General features: G+C 47.9%; 1 protein-coding gene across 1 annotated transcript in view; it reads left to right on the top strand.

Annotated features, from left to right (window-relative positions):
• USP18 (ubiquitin specific peptidase 18) overlaps window positions 1-12,379 on the top strand; it is a 51,642-nt gene extending 39,263 nt beyond the window's left edge. The window contains exons 9-10 of the mRNA XM_066589788.1: window positions 12,056-12,105; window positions 12,253-12,379. Coding sequence (XP_066445885.1) covers window positions 12,056-12,105; window positions 12,253-12,268 — 66 coding nt within the window. The 3' untranslated portion in view covers window positions 12,269-12,379. The remainder of the gene's footprint in view (window positions 1-12,055; window positions 12,106-12,252) is intronic.
• The last annotated feature ends 6,268 nt before the right edge of the window (window positions 12,380-18,647 follow it).

The raw sequence follows: 18,647 nt of genomic DNA, 5'->3' as shown, positions 1-18,647 counted from the left end.
CTGCCATATATCCCTAAGTTTGGATGCTTGTAAGAAATTGTGGAGATTAGTGTCTTGGCTTCTAATGTTATCGACCCTAACCGCCTGACCACGATGGTCCTCTACCGCTTTAATCACTGCATTAAAATCTCCCCCCACTATTTTATGTTCCAACGTGTCATAAACTGTTTATTGCTTGTATTAGGGCCATACACATTATAAATGCTGACATTTTCCATTCCCATTTTGATGCGCAGATAAATAATCCTCCCTTCTGTGTCATGCCACTGGTCTTGCACTTCAAGATTTAAACCTTTCTTAATAAGTATCAGCACCCCTGCCTTAGAATGTACTGCTGGTGAGCCATATATTTCCCCCACCCACATCCGGCGCATACGGAAATAATCATCTTTAGTCAAATGTGTTTCCTGGAGTAACGCTATGTCTACTATCAGTCCTTTAAGATGGCGAAGTATGACTGACCGTTTGGGGGTGATCTGAGACCCTTAACATTCCAAGATACAATCTTCATAATCTTGAATGCTGTAATTATAACTTATCATAAAATTACATCAACTACCAGAAGGCTGTCCCGCGGGTATCGAAACTTTGAACTATAACTTTCACAAACAAAATAAAATCAAATATAATGCTGTCTCCTTTAGGGTAAAATGCCTAGCATAAGCCCACAAGAAGAGCACATAAGTCGACTTCCTTTAATTTCACTTCGTAGGCAGCAATTGGAAGCAACGATTGACTAGAGACGCTTATTTGCGACCGTCCCTAAGTTTAAACTTCCAATGGTATTCTCGCTCCCTTGTGAATCACGATATGGAATCAAATGGAGTGAACCTCCATTTTTGTTCATGTTTAAATTTCTACTCCACTCCAACAAATTGCATTTTACTAAACTCTTTCAACCTCAGTGCATAAGGAACGTTCCATTTTTACCAAGTGTCCTTAGATAGTCCTTTGTTACCCCCAAAATGTCCCTCCTGTAATACTGCATACTCACGACCCCGACCAGAAGCCTCAAGGGGGAGACGCTGACGCCGAAGTATTCTTGCAACGTTGTTCTTTAGGCGCTGCAGATGATGACGGATCGTCTTCTCTCCAGTTCTTGCTTTTTTGTGTCTTGGGGGAAGGTCTTCCTCCCTGCCTTTCAGGCGACCCTCCGAGCACCTTTAAGGGGAGATCATGCTCTGCTTTATCTGGATCTTGAAATGTTAGAATAACTCCCTCAGAACAGAATACCTTCAATGTTGCTGGATACAATAGTGCAAACTTTTGCTGTTTCTTATACAGTTCTGAGCAAATTGGGGAGAATGCTTTTCTTGTGCGTTGAACTTCGGCTGAATAGTCTGCAAAAATTTGAATTTTATGACCCTCGATCTCCAAAGTATTATTGCAGCTCTTGAAGTTTCGTAAAATTAAAGCTTTATCTGTGTAGTCCAAGTACTTCACTATTGTTGGTCTCGGACATGATTTGTTGTTAGGGGTCTTCATAGTAGAAGCTGAACGCAAGTCTGGACCCAGACAATGAGCTCTTTCAACTTTGCATGTGTGTGCAATCCCAGGTGTATTAGGGATAGTAAGTTCGCATAATTGGCGCAAGTCCTTTTGTAAATAAGATTCGGGGACTGCAATAATGTGTAGATTATTTCGTCTGGATCTATTCTCCAAGTCCTCCAGCCGGTCCCAAAGATACTTATTGTCTCGCATCAATTTTTCCACGCATTTAGTTGTCGCATTTTGCTCTGAGGATATTATTTCCGTCTCCGACTCAATTGATTCCAGCCTGTTACCATGTTGGAAAACCGTATCTCGGAGTTCGCGTAACGTGCCCGCCACCGTATTTGCCAAAGTTTCTTGTATATCTGGAGAGATAAGTTTTGCTACTTCTATCGCTAAAGTTTTATAGTCCAGCATCGTTGCATCCCCCATGGCAAGGCTATCGTGTTCAGATGTCAAGGGACAATCTGGGGGGGGCTGGCAGGGAGCTGTCACTAGGGTTGTCATCTTTATCTGGTAATAATTTAGTTGAAACCCTTGCAGACATCTCCACTTGTTTTGTTTTAGTACACCCCATCTTAACAACGAACTCCTCCATATAATGGATTGATGCAGCAGTTAGAAATTATGGTATTTCTGCAACAAGTGTCCGAAAATTTGCAGGGTTGGGAAAGTCAGCAGATATGATAGTAAAAGTTCAATAGCTTATACCTATATTCCTCTGACTGCTGTTTCCTCCTTTCTACCTTCCACTACTCAGTGATTCTGCATTGAAGAGAATTGTTGCGTCCTCTGGACGTGCAACCTCAATAACATAAATCAAAGGCACAACTGTGCAAAAGGAAACAAAAACTAAAGGGGAATGCTCTTCCTATCGTCCCCTAACCCGGGAGGGGGCCCTGCCTACTCGGCAGACCGACCGCGCTGATAAGTGCGAGCCTGCACTCGAACCTGGGCCACTGACCAGTCCCTCACTGGGGGCCCTAGCACAAAACAAAAGGAGAAACCAAACCAAACCAAACAGTAAAGAACTTAGCTTATACTGAAGAGCTTCCACCACTCTGTGTTGCTCTGCCGCTGTCCAACATAGTACTGAAGTGAATTGACCAGCACAGGAATAACAGTTAGCACTGCTTAAATAGGGGCGGAGCTACTTAGCACCAGGTGCTGACTGACATTAATCTTGCAACCACCACACCTCTCAGCTCCAGGAGAGGTAGGAATGCTGCTAAACCCTGGTCTGGCCTGAAAGCAAGGTGGGAACCTCAGAACGGCTGCAACAAGAATATACTGTTGCCTGTATATTCCTAATGGGGAGTTAATAAGCAGATTGCTTCTCTTAATGTGTGTCCCCTACACCTGGGGATTCCTGCTTTATGAAATAGTGTGCAGGGCCGGAAGGGTTTACTTTTCCTCCTCAGTGTTATGTGGCTTCACACTGTTTTAAAGGGGTTGTCCCGCAAAAAGAAGTAAGGTTAAACACTTCTGTATGGCCATATAAATGCACTTTGTAATATACATCGTGCATTAAATATTGGCCATACAGAAGTTATATACTTACCTACAGGGCGCCCCCCCCCCCCCCCCCCGTGTTGGCGTTTCCCCATCTCCCTGGCGCCAGCCAAATCCTTCTCCTTGATTAGACGCGCTTACACAGTCTGCCTCTTCTGTCCCGTTGAATGGGGCCGCTCCAGCGTGCTCCCGCCACACAGCCGGTCTGCGCATGCGCAGACAACCTGTGCGGCGCGAGCATGCTGGAGCGGCCCCTTCAACGGCACAGAAGAGGCAGACTGCGCAAGCGTGCCTAATCGAGCCAGGCGAAGGATTTGGTTGGCGCCATGGAGATGGGGACGCCAACACAGGGGGGTAAGTATATAACTTCTGTATGGCCAATATTTAATGCACGATGTATATTACAAAGTGCATTTATATGGCCATACAGAAGTGTTTAACCTTACTTCTTTTTGCGGGACAACCCCTTTAAGCAGCTTGCTCTGCTGTGCCCACCCAGTCCCGGAGCACCTTCTAGCAGAGCCTGCTCTCTTGCCTGCAGTCCTGTAGCCGAGGAGATGATGACAGATGATGACAGTGGAGCTTCCTGCAGCTCTGTGCCTCCTCTCCTGTAAGTGGTATGTAAGCCAGGATGTATTGCCGGCAGAGCTGCAGCACGGACTGTAGTGTAGTTGGAGGGGTTGGCGCTGCTGTCTCTGTCCTGTCACCGCTGCCTCCCTGAGTCCCACTGCTATAGCAGAGTGGGGGAGCAGCACAGGGAGCCGACAGCAGCTACTGTTGATGCCGAAGCTTGTTCTCCCCGCTGCCTACTCCATGGGGCCGGAAGCGGAAGTCCTATACATATTTATTTGAACACCCCTTAGCTGTCTTTTTTCCAGGGTAAATAATCCCAATTTTGATGGATGGAGGACAGTTGTATTTAGCGACCAGTCTGGATTTTGTTTAGGACAAAGTGACAACCATCAACTATCTGTGGCATTTTGAAGAAAGGGCCCTCACTGCTGTGATTTCAGAGTGCCACACATGTCCAACTCCTGGAGTCATGGTTTGGGGGACAGTCAGTTAGCAGAACGGTGATGGTTGAAGGCACAATGAGTGCCTGCCAGTATTTGGACAGAGTGGTACACCAAATTGTCATACCCTTCAAGGTCACCATCCAAAATGATATCTTCCAACAGGATAATGCCCATCTACATACTGCAGCCATCACAAGATGTGCAAGATGTCAAGACCATGGATTGGCCCAAGCGGTCCCAGATTCATCCCCATAGGTAGATGCATTACATCACATGGCCACCCAACACAAACTGTACAACAACTGATTACACAAATCGTGCCAGCATGGAGGGACCCCAGCAAGATATCCAAACTAGAGATGCGTCCTGCGCTACCCGATACAGTGATCTAAAGAATGCAGATGCAGTCAATCCAGTAGATACAAGATCACCAGTCACATGAACACTTACTTAGTAGGAGGGGGGTATAGTGTCCAGAATTCTCCTCCTTGAAGTGATGACTCCAGATGTATATGAATAAAGTCCGCCCAGATCCGCAATATTGAATTCCAGTACTTTAATAAAGGAGGCAACGCTTCTGATCGCCGCCGTAGGACTGAGGGCACACCGCCGGGGGAAAGCAGTTTGGTCAAACTGCTTTCCCCCGGCGGTGTGCCCTCAGTCCTGCGGCGGTGATCAGAAATTCCACTGGCCAAACCTGGCACAGTTGCACACCGCCCAGGACCTCGGCCTCTGCCCACACCCTCAACAATCATAAAGCGGACTCGGATGCTAGTATTGCTCTGAACGTCTCATTAATTCAGTTACGCTTCTTTTGATTGGTCCAAACCAGTGTCTCAGATAACTGGTAACACGAGAGAAAATGCATGTCGACCAACGCTGATCCCCAGACCCCAAGAAGGAGATGGAGTTGGCATAATAAGCCCGAGAAACCGTGACCGAGGTAGGACCCGCAATCCTCTGTGTAGAAAGCATGTGAGTGGGCTAAGGGTCAGACTCGGTCCCAGCCTCCACCTGGTTGACTCAATGTGCCGTCAGTCACGGCTCCTTTCATCGCTCCAAATACTGGATGAACCACGAAGAAATTCCACTGGCCAAACCTGGCACAGTTGCACCCCGTCCAGGACCTTGGCCTCTGCCCACACCCTTAACAATAGTGGGCATAAAGCGGACTCGGATGCTAGTACTGCTGTGAACGTCTCATGAAATCAGTTACTGTTCCTTTCATCGCTCCAAAGACTGGATGATCCATGAAGAAATTCCACTGGCCAAACCTGGCAAAGTTCCACCCTGCCCAGGACTTTGGCCTCTGCCCACACCTTCAACTAACGCGGGCATAAAGCGGACTCGGATGCTAGTACTTCCAAGCATCAGCAAAATTTAGCAACCCTTTCTAAAATGGAAGATTTAAGTTAAGCAGGAGGTGTTCCCAAAGTTGTCACCACAGCAATACAGTGACCCTGTGAAAGTCTCATTAACTCAGGTACGGTTCCTTTGATCGCTCCAAAGACTGCATGAACCGTGAAGAAACTGGAGTGGGCAAAGCAGGACAATTCATTCTGTGTATGTGTCAGATAGCTGAACACTGCTATGGGAAACCCTTGTATACCCACAGTATAGGTGAACCCCTGAAACATTTCTGTAGCAAGAGAATAGGCGAACCCCTGAAACCTTTCCTCTAGCAAGAGTATAGGCGAATCCCTGAAACCTTTCTGTAGCAAGAATATAGGCGAATCCTTGAAACCTTTCTGTAGCAAGAGTATAGGCAAACCCTTGAAACATTTCCGTACCAAGAGTATAGCGGATTCCCAGAAAAATTGATCTACCAAGGGTATAGGTGAACCCCTGAAAAATTGGTGTACCAAGAGTATAGGCAAACACCTCAAAAATGTATTTACTAAGAGTATAGGCGAAGCCCAGAAAAATTGGTTTGCTATGAGTATAGGCGAAGGCCTGAAAAATTGGTTTGCTGTGAGTATAGGCGAAGGCCAGAAAAATTAGTTTGCTATGAGTTTAGACGAAGCCTGGAAAAATTGGTTTGCTCTGAGTATAGGCGAAGGGCACAAAAATGTGTGTACCAAGAGTACTGGTGAACCCCTAAAAAATTGGTTTACCCACGGTGCAGGTGAAACCCAGAAACATTTTTTAAAGATAGAGCTCTTAGTTGCTTAATTTGCTAACAGAGCCTGAAGGCAGCCCCCCTGAAAAAATTAGTTTTAACAGAGCCTTTTGGCCCTCTGAAAAATTGGCTGTTCAGCGTGATTACATGCTGGTTTAGGAGGAGGAAGATCAGAGCAGGATAGACCAAGCAACTTCTCCCCTTTTTTGCGGTTAAAAAGGATGCATGGTTCTACTGTTCCAGCTAAGAGAATCTTTATGTTCCGCTGCTTTCCACCGGAGGAGAAGAGCGGTGGCGAAATCCAGCCGTTGTTCATCTTAATGATTGTAAGCCTGTCGGCACTGTCAGTTGACAGGTGGGTACTCTTATCCGTGATGATCCCCCCACTAAACACCCTCTCTGATAAGACGCTAGCGGCAGGGCAGGTCAGCACCTCCAAGGCATACAGCGCAAGCTCGTGCCATGTGTCCAGCTTTGACACCCAATAGTTGTATGGAGCAGAGGGTTGGTACCGTCGGCTATATACTCCCTCACTATCTTTTTACACTGTTCCCTCTTACTCAGCCAGTGTGGTGACACAGTCTGGCTGGGGAGCCATAAAACTGGCAAAGCTCTTGGAGAGTGTTCCCCTACCTGCGCTGGACATGCTGCCTGATCCCCGCGCATCCTCTGCTACTTGGCCCATTGAAGTGCGTCCTCTACCGCTAGGGATGTCAGATGGGAACCTTAGCATTAGCTTTTCCACCAGGGCCTTGTGGTATTGCATCACTCTCGTACTTCTTTCCTCTTCGGGAATGAGAGTGGAAAGGTTCTCCTTATACCGTGAGTCGAGAATCCTGGTTAGCCAGAATGCATCTAACGCGAGGGTCATGGGAAAGGCAGCTTAACATGAAGTCAGCCATGTGTGCCAGTGACCCAATATGCAACACAACGCTGTCCTCACTAGGAGGATGACTTTCATGATCCTCCTCCTCCTCTTCACCCCATACATGCTGAACAGATATGAGGGAAGTAGCATGGGTACCCTCTGCAGTGTGGGTAGCAGTCTCTTTCCCCTCCTCCTCCTCCAATACGCACTGAGAAACAGGTGTGAGGGTGGTCTGGCTATCAAGCGACATACTGTCATCCCCGTCTCCTGTTCTAACTGCAAACGGCCTTTATGCTTAGCAGCAATCTTCTCAGCAGGCAAAGCAGTGGGATAGTTACGCTGATAATGGCCGCGTCACCGCTCATCATTTGTGTAGACTCCTCAAAGTTTCCTGCCATCCATGCCCACTCCTCTGTGAAGAACTGTGGAGGCTGACTACCACTCCGCCGGCCATGTTGCAGCTGGTATTCTACAATGGCTCTATGCTGCTCGTACAGTCTGGTCAACATGTAGAATTCCAGCACGTGGGCACGTCGCACAGCAGTCGGTGCACTGGCAGCTGGAAGGGCCAGTGTCCTGAGGGTGGCAGCATCTGTGGTGGACTTCCTGAAATGGGCGTACACACGACGCACCTTACTGAGCAGGTCAGACAAATGGGGGTAGTTTTTCAGAAAGCGCTGAACCACCAGATTGAACATGTGGGCCAGGCATGGCACATGTGTTGGTCTGCCAAGCTGCAGAGCCGCCATCAGTTTACGACCATTATCACACACGACCATGCCTGGTTGGAGGTTCAGTGGCGAAAGTCACTGGTCGGTTTGCTCTGTCAAAGCCTGCAACAGCTCTTGGGTGGTGTGCCTCTTCTCTCCCAAGCTGAGTATTTTCAGTATGGCCTGCTGACACTTCCCCACCGCAGTGCTGCAGCGCCTCAAGCTACCGACGTGCTCACACGTGGTAATAGAGAGGTGGAGGGGGTGGAGGAGGAGGGGGGTGTTTAGAGGAGGTGGCATAATACACCGGAGAAACCTTCACCAAGGTAGGACCCGCAATCCTTGGGGGTGAGCAGACTCAGGGTCAGACGCGGTCCCAGCCTCCACCAACTTCACCCAATGTGCCGTCAGGGAGATGTACTGTCCCTGCCTGCCAGAACTTGTCCACGTGTCCGTGGTTAAGTGGACCTTCCCAGTTGGTGAGGGCATAGTTTATGTTGCGAGAGATGTGCTGGTGTAGGGCGGGGACGGCACACCGGGAAAAATAGTGTCGACTGGGGATTGAGTACCGAGGGACCACTGCCGCCATTATGTTGCGGAAAGCCTCAGTTTCTACTAGCCTGTATGACAGCATCTCCAGGCTGAGTAGTTTTGCGATATGCACGTTTAAAGATTTTGCATGTGGTTGGGTGGCCGCGCATTTACGCTTTCGTTTCAGCGATTGGGCTAGCGACAGCTGAACGCTGTGCTGGGACACATTGGTGAAGGCAGTGGACGACCGTGGAGGTCCGTGGAGGTGAGGGTGTGGGTGCAGGCCTGGTGGCGCTCGTGCCTGTGTCCTGGGAGGGGATTGCATCTCTGTGACAGGTTGTGACACTGGGGAAGAGGCAGTGGTGTGACCCGCAGGCGGTAAATGGCCTTCGTTTCACCTCGTGGGGTGCTTAGCCATCATATGCTTGCGCATGCTGGTGATGGTCAGGCTGGTAGTGCAGGTTGCACAGCACTGTTCATCGGTCGTCTGTGCTGTCACTAAAAAACCTCCAGACCTTCAAACACCTAGCCCTCTGCACGGAGGCTTGCCACGAGGGAATGCTGTGGGTGGATTATTTGCTCTGGCTCTGCTTCTTCCCCTGGCCACCCCACTGCCTCTTCCAACCTGTTCTGCTGCAGCACCTGCCTCCCCCTCTGAAGCCCTGTCTTCAGTAGGCTTTGCAAGCAAGGTGGGGTCAGTCACCTCATCGTCCACCAGCTCTTCCTCTTACTCTTCAGTCTGCTCCTCCCTCAGACTTACTGCCTTAACAACCACCTCACTGACAGACAACTATGTCTAATCCTCATCATCCACAAATAGCTCTTGAGACAGTAATTCGAAGTCCCCACCCTTATTACCCTGAGTCTGTGAAAGTTCCATATTTTTCGGCATCGATCACGACAAAGTCCTCACGTGGCAAGCCTTCCCTGCATGTTTATTCAGACTTAGGGCAGGGTCCTGAGAAGAGTTCTTGGGTGTATGTATGCCTGTTCTTCATAATCTCTCCTTTTCCTGGAGTGACCAGGCTGGGAGGAAGAAGGAGCAGCCGTAGGATTCAAAGGTGCATTCCCTTGGGTGGCGTGAGTGGACTGCGTGGAAGAATGGGTGTTAGATAAAGTATTGGAGGCATTATCCGCTATGCACGTCAGCACCTGATTGCACTGCTGTGCTTTTTATAATGGTCTACCACGCGGACCTGCAAAATGGGACATGAAGCTGGGGAGTAGAGATACGCGGCGCTCTACTAATCCCTCAGCAGCAGGCACTTTCACCCCGCCCAGGACCTTGGCCTCTGCCCACACCCTCATTCAGACGCCCGTGTCCATGTCCTCGACCTCGACCCTTACCCTATTCTAGATTTGAGAAACGCTGAGCTGCGCCAGAAATAATTAAGCCACTGTATACCGCAGACTTGTAGATGTTGCAGTCGTTCTAAAGTCTTCACCTTGCTTTCAGGCCGGACCAGGGTTTAGCAGTGTCTCTACCTTTCCTGGAGCTGAGGGGTGTGGTGGTTGGATGAGTGATGTCAGTCCTCACCTGTTTCTGAGTGGCCCTGTTCCTATATAAACTATGCTTGAATTGACCTCAGTGCTGGTCAATTTTCAGTTGCTTCCTGGATTGCTGCTGAGGAGCACAACCTGCCACTGGAGCTCCTCCACCTTGCTGCAGTTGCTGCTTCAGTTAAGTACCATTGCGGTTATGGTGTACTGTTCCCTTTTTGTATCAGGGCTCCCTGGTAGGGAATTATTAGTGGCTTAGGTACGAGTTGTGGGTCCGCACCTGTCGCAAGTGATCGGCCCCTCCGAGTAGGCAGAGCTCCCTCCCAGGATAGGGGTTCGCGGGGAAAGGATTTCCCTTAGTTTTGTATTAACGTTGCACAGTTGTGCCTATTCTTTTGTTTACGAATATTGCACATCCGGTAAGAACGCAACAGTAGATAAGAGATGCTGACTGCTAGGCCCGAAAATATTTAACCAGTGTGTAGCGCTGAGATCTAGGACTAATTCACCACACACAGAGACTTTAAGAAACTCTGAACAAGGCCAGAACAAATTTAACCAGTGTATAGAGCTGAGAAATAGGGATAATTGATCGCACACAGAGACTGGTAGATTTGAGAGACGCTGAGCTGCACCAGAAATAATTAAGCCACTGTATACTGCAGATACCTAGCCCTAATTCACCGCCCACAGACTTGTAGATAAGTGGTAAAGCCTTCCCTGCATGTTTATTGGCTAAAAAATGCCGCTAAACATGCGGGGACGGGAAATGAAGTTTACTCGAGCAATGCATGGTGCTCATCTCGAGTAGTCTAATACTCGATCGAGTATCAAGTTCGGACGAGTGTGCTCGCTCATCTCTAATCCAATTACTTATTGATTCAATGCCAGCGAGGAATGTATAGGAGATTATAGTGGGCACACTTCTCACTGACACTCATACCAGTGCTCATGGTGAGCACACTTTTCACTGACACCTGTACCAGGACTCATGGTGGGCACACTTCTCGCTGACACCCGTTTTGGGGCTCGTGGTAGGCACCCTTCTCGCTGACGCTTATACCGGGGCTCGTAGTGGGCACACTATTTTTCTTGCACCTGTACCAGGGCTTCTGATGAGCACACTTCTCGCTGATGCCCATACTGGAGCTCATGGTGGGCACATTTCTCGCTGACGACTGTACCAGGGCTCATGGTGGGCAGACTTCTTGCTGGCATCTGTATCAGGTTCCATGGTGGGCACACTTCTTGCTAACACCTGTATCAGGGCTAATTGTGGGCACCCGTCTCACTAACACCCATATTGGAGCTCCTGGTAGGCACACTTCTCACTGATACCTGCACCAGGGCTCCTGGTGGGCACACTTCTCATTGACACCTGTATCCTGACACATATATATACACACGCATATAAAAAACACGTGTGGGTATATATATATATAATGTGTGTGTATATATACACTCACGAATACGCGTATACTCATACACACGTATACTATATCTATCTATATATAGATAGATAGATATAAAATGTGTACACGCATATATACACACACATATATTTAGGTGAAAAAACTATTTCATCTAAAACAGTGGCAAGTGAATTGCAGGCAGGCATTACAGTACCTTCTGCTGAGAATTCAGCACTGGACAGCTCCCTGCTATAACGAAGCCTGGATTACTTGTGCAGGGGGAAAGGATCAGCACTGGACAGCTCCCTGCTAAAACGAAGCGTGACCGGCGTCTCGGGAGCGAGCACGTCGGGCTGAAGCAAGCGCAGGGAGAAGAAGCGGCGGCCATCTTTGGGAAACTTTTTATAAGTTCATGAAACGCCAGAACTGTAAGTAGGAACCGGCTTTAAAAGCCATTTACATTGGTACTTAGTAATGTATGCTGAAGAAGGGGGACTGGGCAAAAAAAAATTTCACTGCTGCCTTGAGACATCTCCTTTAACGGCTGCAGGGATGGTGGATGCTATTTCTTCAATGACTCCTGTGTGTGTAAGGAGAGACCTCTCCCATCTGCTCCAAAGCCCATCCTCTATATCACTAGTGTGTGGTATATGTGCACTACATGGCGTCATATGTGTCATCTGTTTATGTAAGGTGAGGCCGCTCTCCTCTCCGCAGCCAGTCTCTATATATCATCAGTGTGCAGCATATGTGCACTATATGGCATCATACAGTGTTAGATGTGACCCCTGTGTTTGTAAGGTGAGGCCGCTCTCCCCTCTGCAGCCTGTCTTCTATATCAGCAGTGTGTGGTATATTTGCACTATATGGCGTCACATGTTTTCTGTGTGTTTTAGGTGTCCTGGGATGATGTGAAATGTGCATATGGAAACACGGCCTTTCACTGGTGAGTATTAGAGGTAACAAGGGGCTGAGAGATAACTGATTGATGTAAAGCTTTGTAAAGAGGTTTTGCAGCAGCTTGGTGTGTATTATGTCATATTTTATATATAAAATGGCTAATGTGGATCACCCCATCATTCTTGTCTTTTAGGGGGGGCTACAGCTAGCCTGCTGATCTATGTCCAGTCAGACGCAGAGCTGACAACTGTGACATCGGGCTCCAGATCTCCGCTGTAATGTGAATTAAGTACAACACATGGACTTGTCTGCAGCTCATTAGGATGTTCTTCTGTGATGCAGTTACACTTTATCACCAGCAGAGGGCACAGTTGTTGCTTTGCTGGTATCACATACTTGAAGAACCTGAACTCCTACATACGGTAGTAGGAAATGACCCATATACTTGGTCAGAGCTGAGGACCAGGACCAGGACTGGCTCATCCTCAGGATATGCCCTGATATTATAGTATTTTAAATGGTTATTATATTACTAGAACTGCGATTTGATTGTTTGTAATGTCTGTGGTGCTTGTATTTTCCTCTGATATATATAGAAGATTCAAGTAGTAGAAATTCAACCGCAAGCAGTGCTGCAGCAGCATGACCCTTCTCCAGTGATACTGTAAAGCTTCCAACTTTTGAATAATGCCTAGAAAGACAAGCCTTTTACACTAAGCCATACCCACTGCGTCCCATCAAATTAATATTGCCCCTTAGTAATGCTTTAACAGTAGGAGTGCCCCTCAGTGGCCCCCTCACAGTAATAATGCCACTGCATGCCCCCTTTTATGCAGTAAAATAACCTGTTTATGCTCACTTTTTTGTTCCTAGCTGTGGTCTGCATTTAAATGATCTCACTGCTGCTTGTTTCCGGATAGCACAATCATGGCGCTAGGTATTACGGTATTAAATGCCTGTGGTCTATTTATCCATGTACGGCGCCATTTTCCTCTGAATATTGATGCAGCCATAATGTTACAGCAAATGTATCCTCACATATGGCACGTTAGATTTGTCATACGAGCTCCTGTTCCAGTATTAACACGCACACTGCAGCACTTTATAGATCTGCCTCATAGACAGTGGGGTTATCGTAAATACTATTTTATGCAAAGGGTTAAAGGGATTGTTCGGTTGTAAACTATTCATGGCCTATCCTAGGCATACATCATCAGTAGTAGATTGGCAGGGGTCTGTTGCCTTTGTGTACTGAACTGAATGCTGAAAGAAGTGGATGGCTCAGTTTTTACTGTAGAGGCCAGGCTTGGTATTGCAGGCCACGTTCCCATTGAAATGAATGAATGGAATACTAAGCCTGGCCACTGCAGTTTAGAATGGAGCTGTCCCCTTCCTGCAGAAATCAGATCACTGCACAAGCATGCCAACCTGGAAACAACTGATCAGCAAAGGGTCTGAGCAATAGACCCCCACCAATCTACAGTTGATGATGTATCCTGAGGATAGACCATAGTTTAAACAAATAACCCCCTTAATTGTACATGAGCCTCTGGAAGTGGCTGCGGCAGTGAGGTAGAGAGTTCTAGGGAACAGGGGCAGCACAAGAGGAGACCTGAAGATGAGAATCAGCGGACAAGAGTGAGCTTTATGGTAGGTTATCAGGCAAAGGATTAGATTAAAGTGTCCGGTATTTCTGAAGGGTTTATAGATGAGGACTAAAACCAACCAAAGACACAATGATGCAATGACCAGGAACAAGTGCCAACAGCGATGGATGATGCTGCTACTCACATCATACAACATTGCTGACTAAATGAGTATATCCAGCCTCATGAAGAGAAATCATACTGTATAAAGAGAAGTTCCGCAACTTTCTCATAGAATTTGTATTTCAATTATTGTGTTATTAATATCTCTGCTTGCTGTCAGTCTACACTTTGCTTTGCATGACTTCTCCTCTAAGTGAAAACCCTAAAAGTAAATCACCAGCAGAGGGATATAGATAATGCTATTCTCAGACGGGAGAAGTAACCTAAGGAGTCGCCTGAATATATGCTGCTCTATAAGAGTTTCCTGTGTGATCGCGGACTCTTCACGTACTGCATTACGCTGGTTACTTCAGTAAACATGTTAGCTGTTCGCACAGTTACCGTCTGCCCTGCTCATCATTTATTTCTAAATGGCCATATTAATGTCCAGTAAAAACTAATTGTCAGCTGCGAACATCTACGACCGGGCAGCAACCTGTTGCACAGCTGCAGGTTCGGGGAATGGAGGGCACAGAGGGAGCCCTATTACTTTTGGGGGCATTACTACTACTGGGTGCACTGTTACTCTTGGCTACTACTGGAGGAACTATTACTTTTGGGGCCAAAGAGGGTAGCATAGTTACTACTGTGGCCAGTGTGGGGGGCACAGTTACTGTTGCGGCCACAACTGGTGGTTCTATAGCTAGATATGTTGTGATAGCTAGACTGCTATTTTTTTTAAATGTTTTTATTAATCAAATTGAGACACATCCAACAATTCAATAATATCTCAGACCTTGATATCGTTTTCACTGTCCAGAATCTGTACCGAGATACATAGCATTATAAACTAATAACCAGATAACAATAACAAAAGAAAGAAAACAAAGGGAAAAAAATGAGAGGGGGGGGGGGGAGAAAACAAAAACAAAAATCTAGACCCACTGTGGCCACAATATATACTGACAGGCCGTGCCTTTTTTTTTTTCCAAAGACTTGTCATTGCATCTATTTGACTAAAACAGACTCTTAACCTATGTGCTGGAGACTAATTACAAAGTGTAGAGGTGCCCCCATGGCAACGGCACAACCAATAAAACACCCTAAACGGGAAGATCCTCCGATGCCACTTATTCCTGGAACCAACAACTATAGTAGAAACAATATCTCAGTTCTTCTCTTACCCTCTGCGGCAGCAGTTGGACAAAGCTCCCCCAGGTCTCGAAAAAGACCACCATTTTTTCCTTGAAAAGCAATGTTTCGGCCCAATCCACTTGGAATAAAAATGCTAATTTGTCTAGGAATAATTTGAATTGAGGGCCTGTGGGCTGTATCCACATCTGTAGAACAGCCTTTAGTCCTGCCGCTGTCACAAAGTGCAAGAGCTTGGGAACTCCTCTGAACAACGATATGTATTTGGGTCAAGGTACCCAAAGATCGCCCATAAGGGCTCCTGTGGACAAAAATTTATCAGGTGTGTTAGTATAATCACGGACTTGGGACCAGAAAGCCTGAATTAGAGGGCAAGTCCACAAACAGTGGTATAGGTTAGCTTTGGGTGTTTTACATTTAAAACAGTTTGAAGTAGGATATATTCCCATGTGGTATCCTCTTACAGGGGTTAGATAGGATCTGTGAACAACCTGTAGCCTCATTTCCAGGAACCTAGCCGAAGGTAGGTATTCGTGGGCCGATTATATGGATATCCATAATCAGTATGGGTGTAAGAGTTGGGTCATCCAGAGACCATTTTCCAACCCTTGGGTCAATGTCATTCTGCTCTCGCATATTCTGCATTGCTCTGTATAACCTAGAAATCATTCTCCGCATGCCCATTGACCTGGAGATCCACGTGCCACCCGTTTGTGCCCAATCCAGCTCTTGGAACTCTGGCAGAAGTCCCAAAATATAATGCCTGGCTTGTAAATATGAAAACAGGAGAACCGACAGCTCAGGGTACTTTTTGTTTCTTTTTCTCGTATGACAAAATGCGCTTCTCCTTTTTATATAGCAGTTTAGCTATCGAATCAATGCCTTGGGCCCACCATTCGAGAAAAATATTATGAGGGAAACTTAGGGTTATTATTAAATTATAGATGTGGCGATTTGTGTGGTGATGTGTGGCTGTCCCAGCGCAGTCTGTCCAATGTCTTCCAAGCCGCGAGTATCAAAGGGTTATGTTTAACCGTTTCTGGTAGTTCTGCCTATGAACAGTGAAGTATATTTCCCTCCCACATCATGACAGCATACACCTGGAGGTTGCTCACCTGCTGACCTGATGGGACAGGAAGAGGCAGAACATAAAAAGCACCTCCCCTCCACCAAACACCAGTGCTTTTCCTGTCCCTCCAGGACAGCAGCGGCAGAGCTCCAGCGATGCTGTCCCATGCCGGATGTTCCAGGACTTACCGGCGAGCGGCGGCATCTCTTCTGGCAGCCCCGGTTGCCCCAGTGGGAAATACCTCATCTGGGAGCTAACCGGGGACTGCGTGGGCCTGGGTCCAAGGACGGGCTTTCCGGCACCACTGCAGCCGTTATTCAGGCGGCGGCCGCCATCTCTAATCATCTTCTGGCAGCCCCGGTTGCCCCAGTGGGAAGTACCTCATCTGGGAGCTAACCGGGGACTGCGTGGGCCTGGGTCCAAGGACGGACTTTCCGGCACCACCGCGGTCGTCAACCAGGCGGCGACCGCCATCTCTGGGTCCCGGCTGTAGCGGGCGGAACACAAGGAGTGTGACGCCAGACGCTCCGCAAGAGGGCGTGGCCTCGATGGAGCGCACAAAGGGGGCGTGGCCTGGCGCGGCTTGGCGCCAGATTCAAAATTTAAAGCCCCTGCACCAGGGGGAGTCGGCTGGTGTTTTGTTTTTTCACGCTAGGAATCGATTCTAAGGACAGGAATGGATCCCACAAGCGCAGGATGTCGGCCAAGAGAGGACCCAGAGAATCTCCAAACTAAGTGGTCCTGTGGGCCAACCTACAGACACCTGCACTACACTTCCCTTACTAACAGAGCTCTCCCTTGTCATATACGACAGGGATACTCAAAAACCTAGGGAGGCTAGGAGGAGAAGTAAAAAGCGTCCAGTATGCTTACAAACTTGACAACTCCTATTCTAAAACATTATGCGCTTCCTGCTCAGCGACAATTCAGGAAGAAAAATCTTCCCCCATGTCTGAAATCCAGTCAGTTGTCCGGGAAGAAACAGTCCTACCTCTCGGACCTCCAACCAGGGCCCTTAGGGGCCACAAGAGGGTCTGCTCCGGCAGTGTTAGAGTCCGACTCTGACATGGCAGAAGAATTCGATCTTGTAGATCTTGGAAGTGTCGCAGGGAGAGGAAAAAAAAATAAAAATCTTGTTTTTGAAAAAACGCTAACAGAGAAACCTTGCACTGTGCAGGACGTCATGTTGCGAGTCAGCTTCCACAACGTAAATCTACATTCCCTGTAAACGCCACACTTAAACCATTTGATCCTTAATGATTGGAATTGTATGGATCAAGCTCCGTTAATTTCTAAAAGAATTTTAGGAGTGTCCTTTATTTGCAGACAATGAAGTGGTTATCCTTGAGGAGACGCCATCTGGGATACGTCCCACTCAAAGGCAACAAACTAGACATGACCATGCGTAAGGCTTGGTCCACGTCCAGCTTCATTATAAAGCTAATACTGCGGCCACCTTGGTGGCTCGCTCTACGGCGGTTTGACTAGGTCAGCTTCTACGGTCTGCTTCGGATCCCGCGTGGCAGCCCTATCCAACACAAGCATCTCTTCTGCCAGCCCCGGGTTGCCCCAGTGGGAAGTACCTCATCTGGGAGCTAACCGGAGACTGCGTGGGCCTGGGTCCAAGGACGGGCTTTCCGGCACCACTGCGGCAGTCATTCAGGGGTAAAGTAGTGGTCAAGAGACATAACCTCCAAAAATAGGTTGTGTACCCTACCCTTTCGGGGCGACTAGTCATCAGACTCCGCAAAAAGCGCCTTAATTCCATGTCCCTCGTCTATAACATAAGTGGGGAATGGAAAGACCGGAGGAAGCAGTAAAGGCTCTTACTGTTGTCCCTCAACCTGCATCTTCATGGACGGCGCCTACCACACGCTGGGAAACGATCCTAATGACAGGAATCGATCCCACAAGCGCAGGCCTGGTGACGGAGGGGTACAAGATTTGAGCTAGAACCCCGCCCTCCAAATAGATTCATTTTAACCTCGGACTGTGTGGGCCTGGGTCCAAGTACGGGCTCCGGTTCCACCGTGACCGTCATCCCGGCACCAACCCTAGAGCAGGCTCTACTTAAGGGTGAACAAATCGTGCTGGATATCGGTGCAGTTATCCCCATCCCTAACACGGAATGGGGGAAAGGGTTTTACTCCCCTCTTTCTGAACCAGATGGCTCCCACCGATGGAGACGATCAGAACCGCAACCCCCCTGATTGGTAGGGATAACGTTATGGCTACGATTGACATAAAGGATGAGTATTATCTCATCTCCAATTATGTCAACTCGCAAAAAGTTCCTAAATTTGCGCTGAGGATGGCGCCTTCCCCTTGGAATCTCCTCAGCTTCACGGATCTTTTCCAAAGGGGTGATTGAAATGGTAGCCTTTCTGCACAATCGTGGGATTATCCTCATCCCCCATCTGAAAGGGGGCATAGCTCAGCAGATAGGTTCCTGCTGGTGGCAGATCCCCTCACTATTCTGAGGTCACACTGGGGGTCCACGCTTCAGCTGTCTAAGGGTCTGAGCTGGATCATTAATGATTTGAAATCCAATATGGATCCGGACACCAGGAAAAAATTCCTAGGAGTCATTTTGGATTTTCGTCTCCAATGTTCATCCCT

Source organism: Eleutherodactylus coqui, chromosome 2, assembly GCF_035609145.1.
Source record: "Eleutherodactylus coqui strain aEleCoq1 chromosome 2, aEleCoq1.hap1, whole genome shotgun sequence".
NCBI classification, from domain to species: domain Eukaryota; kingdom Metazoa; phylum Chordata; class Amphibia; order Anura; family Eleutherodactylidae; genus Eleutherodactylus; species Eleutherodactylus coqui.
The sequence above is the reverse complement of the archived record's forward strand: the minus strand, read 5'-3'. Positions and strand labels throughout refer to the sequence as shown.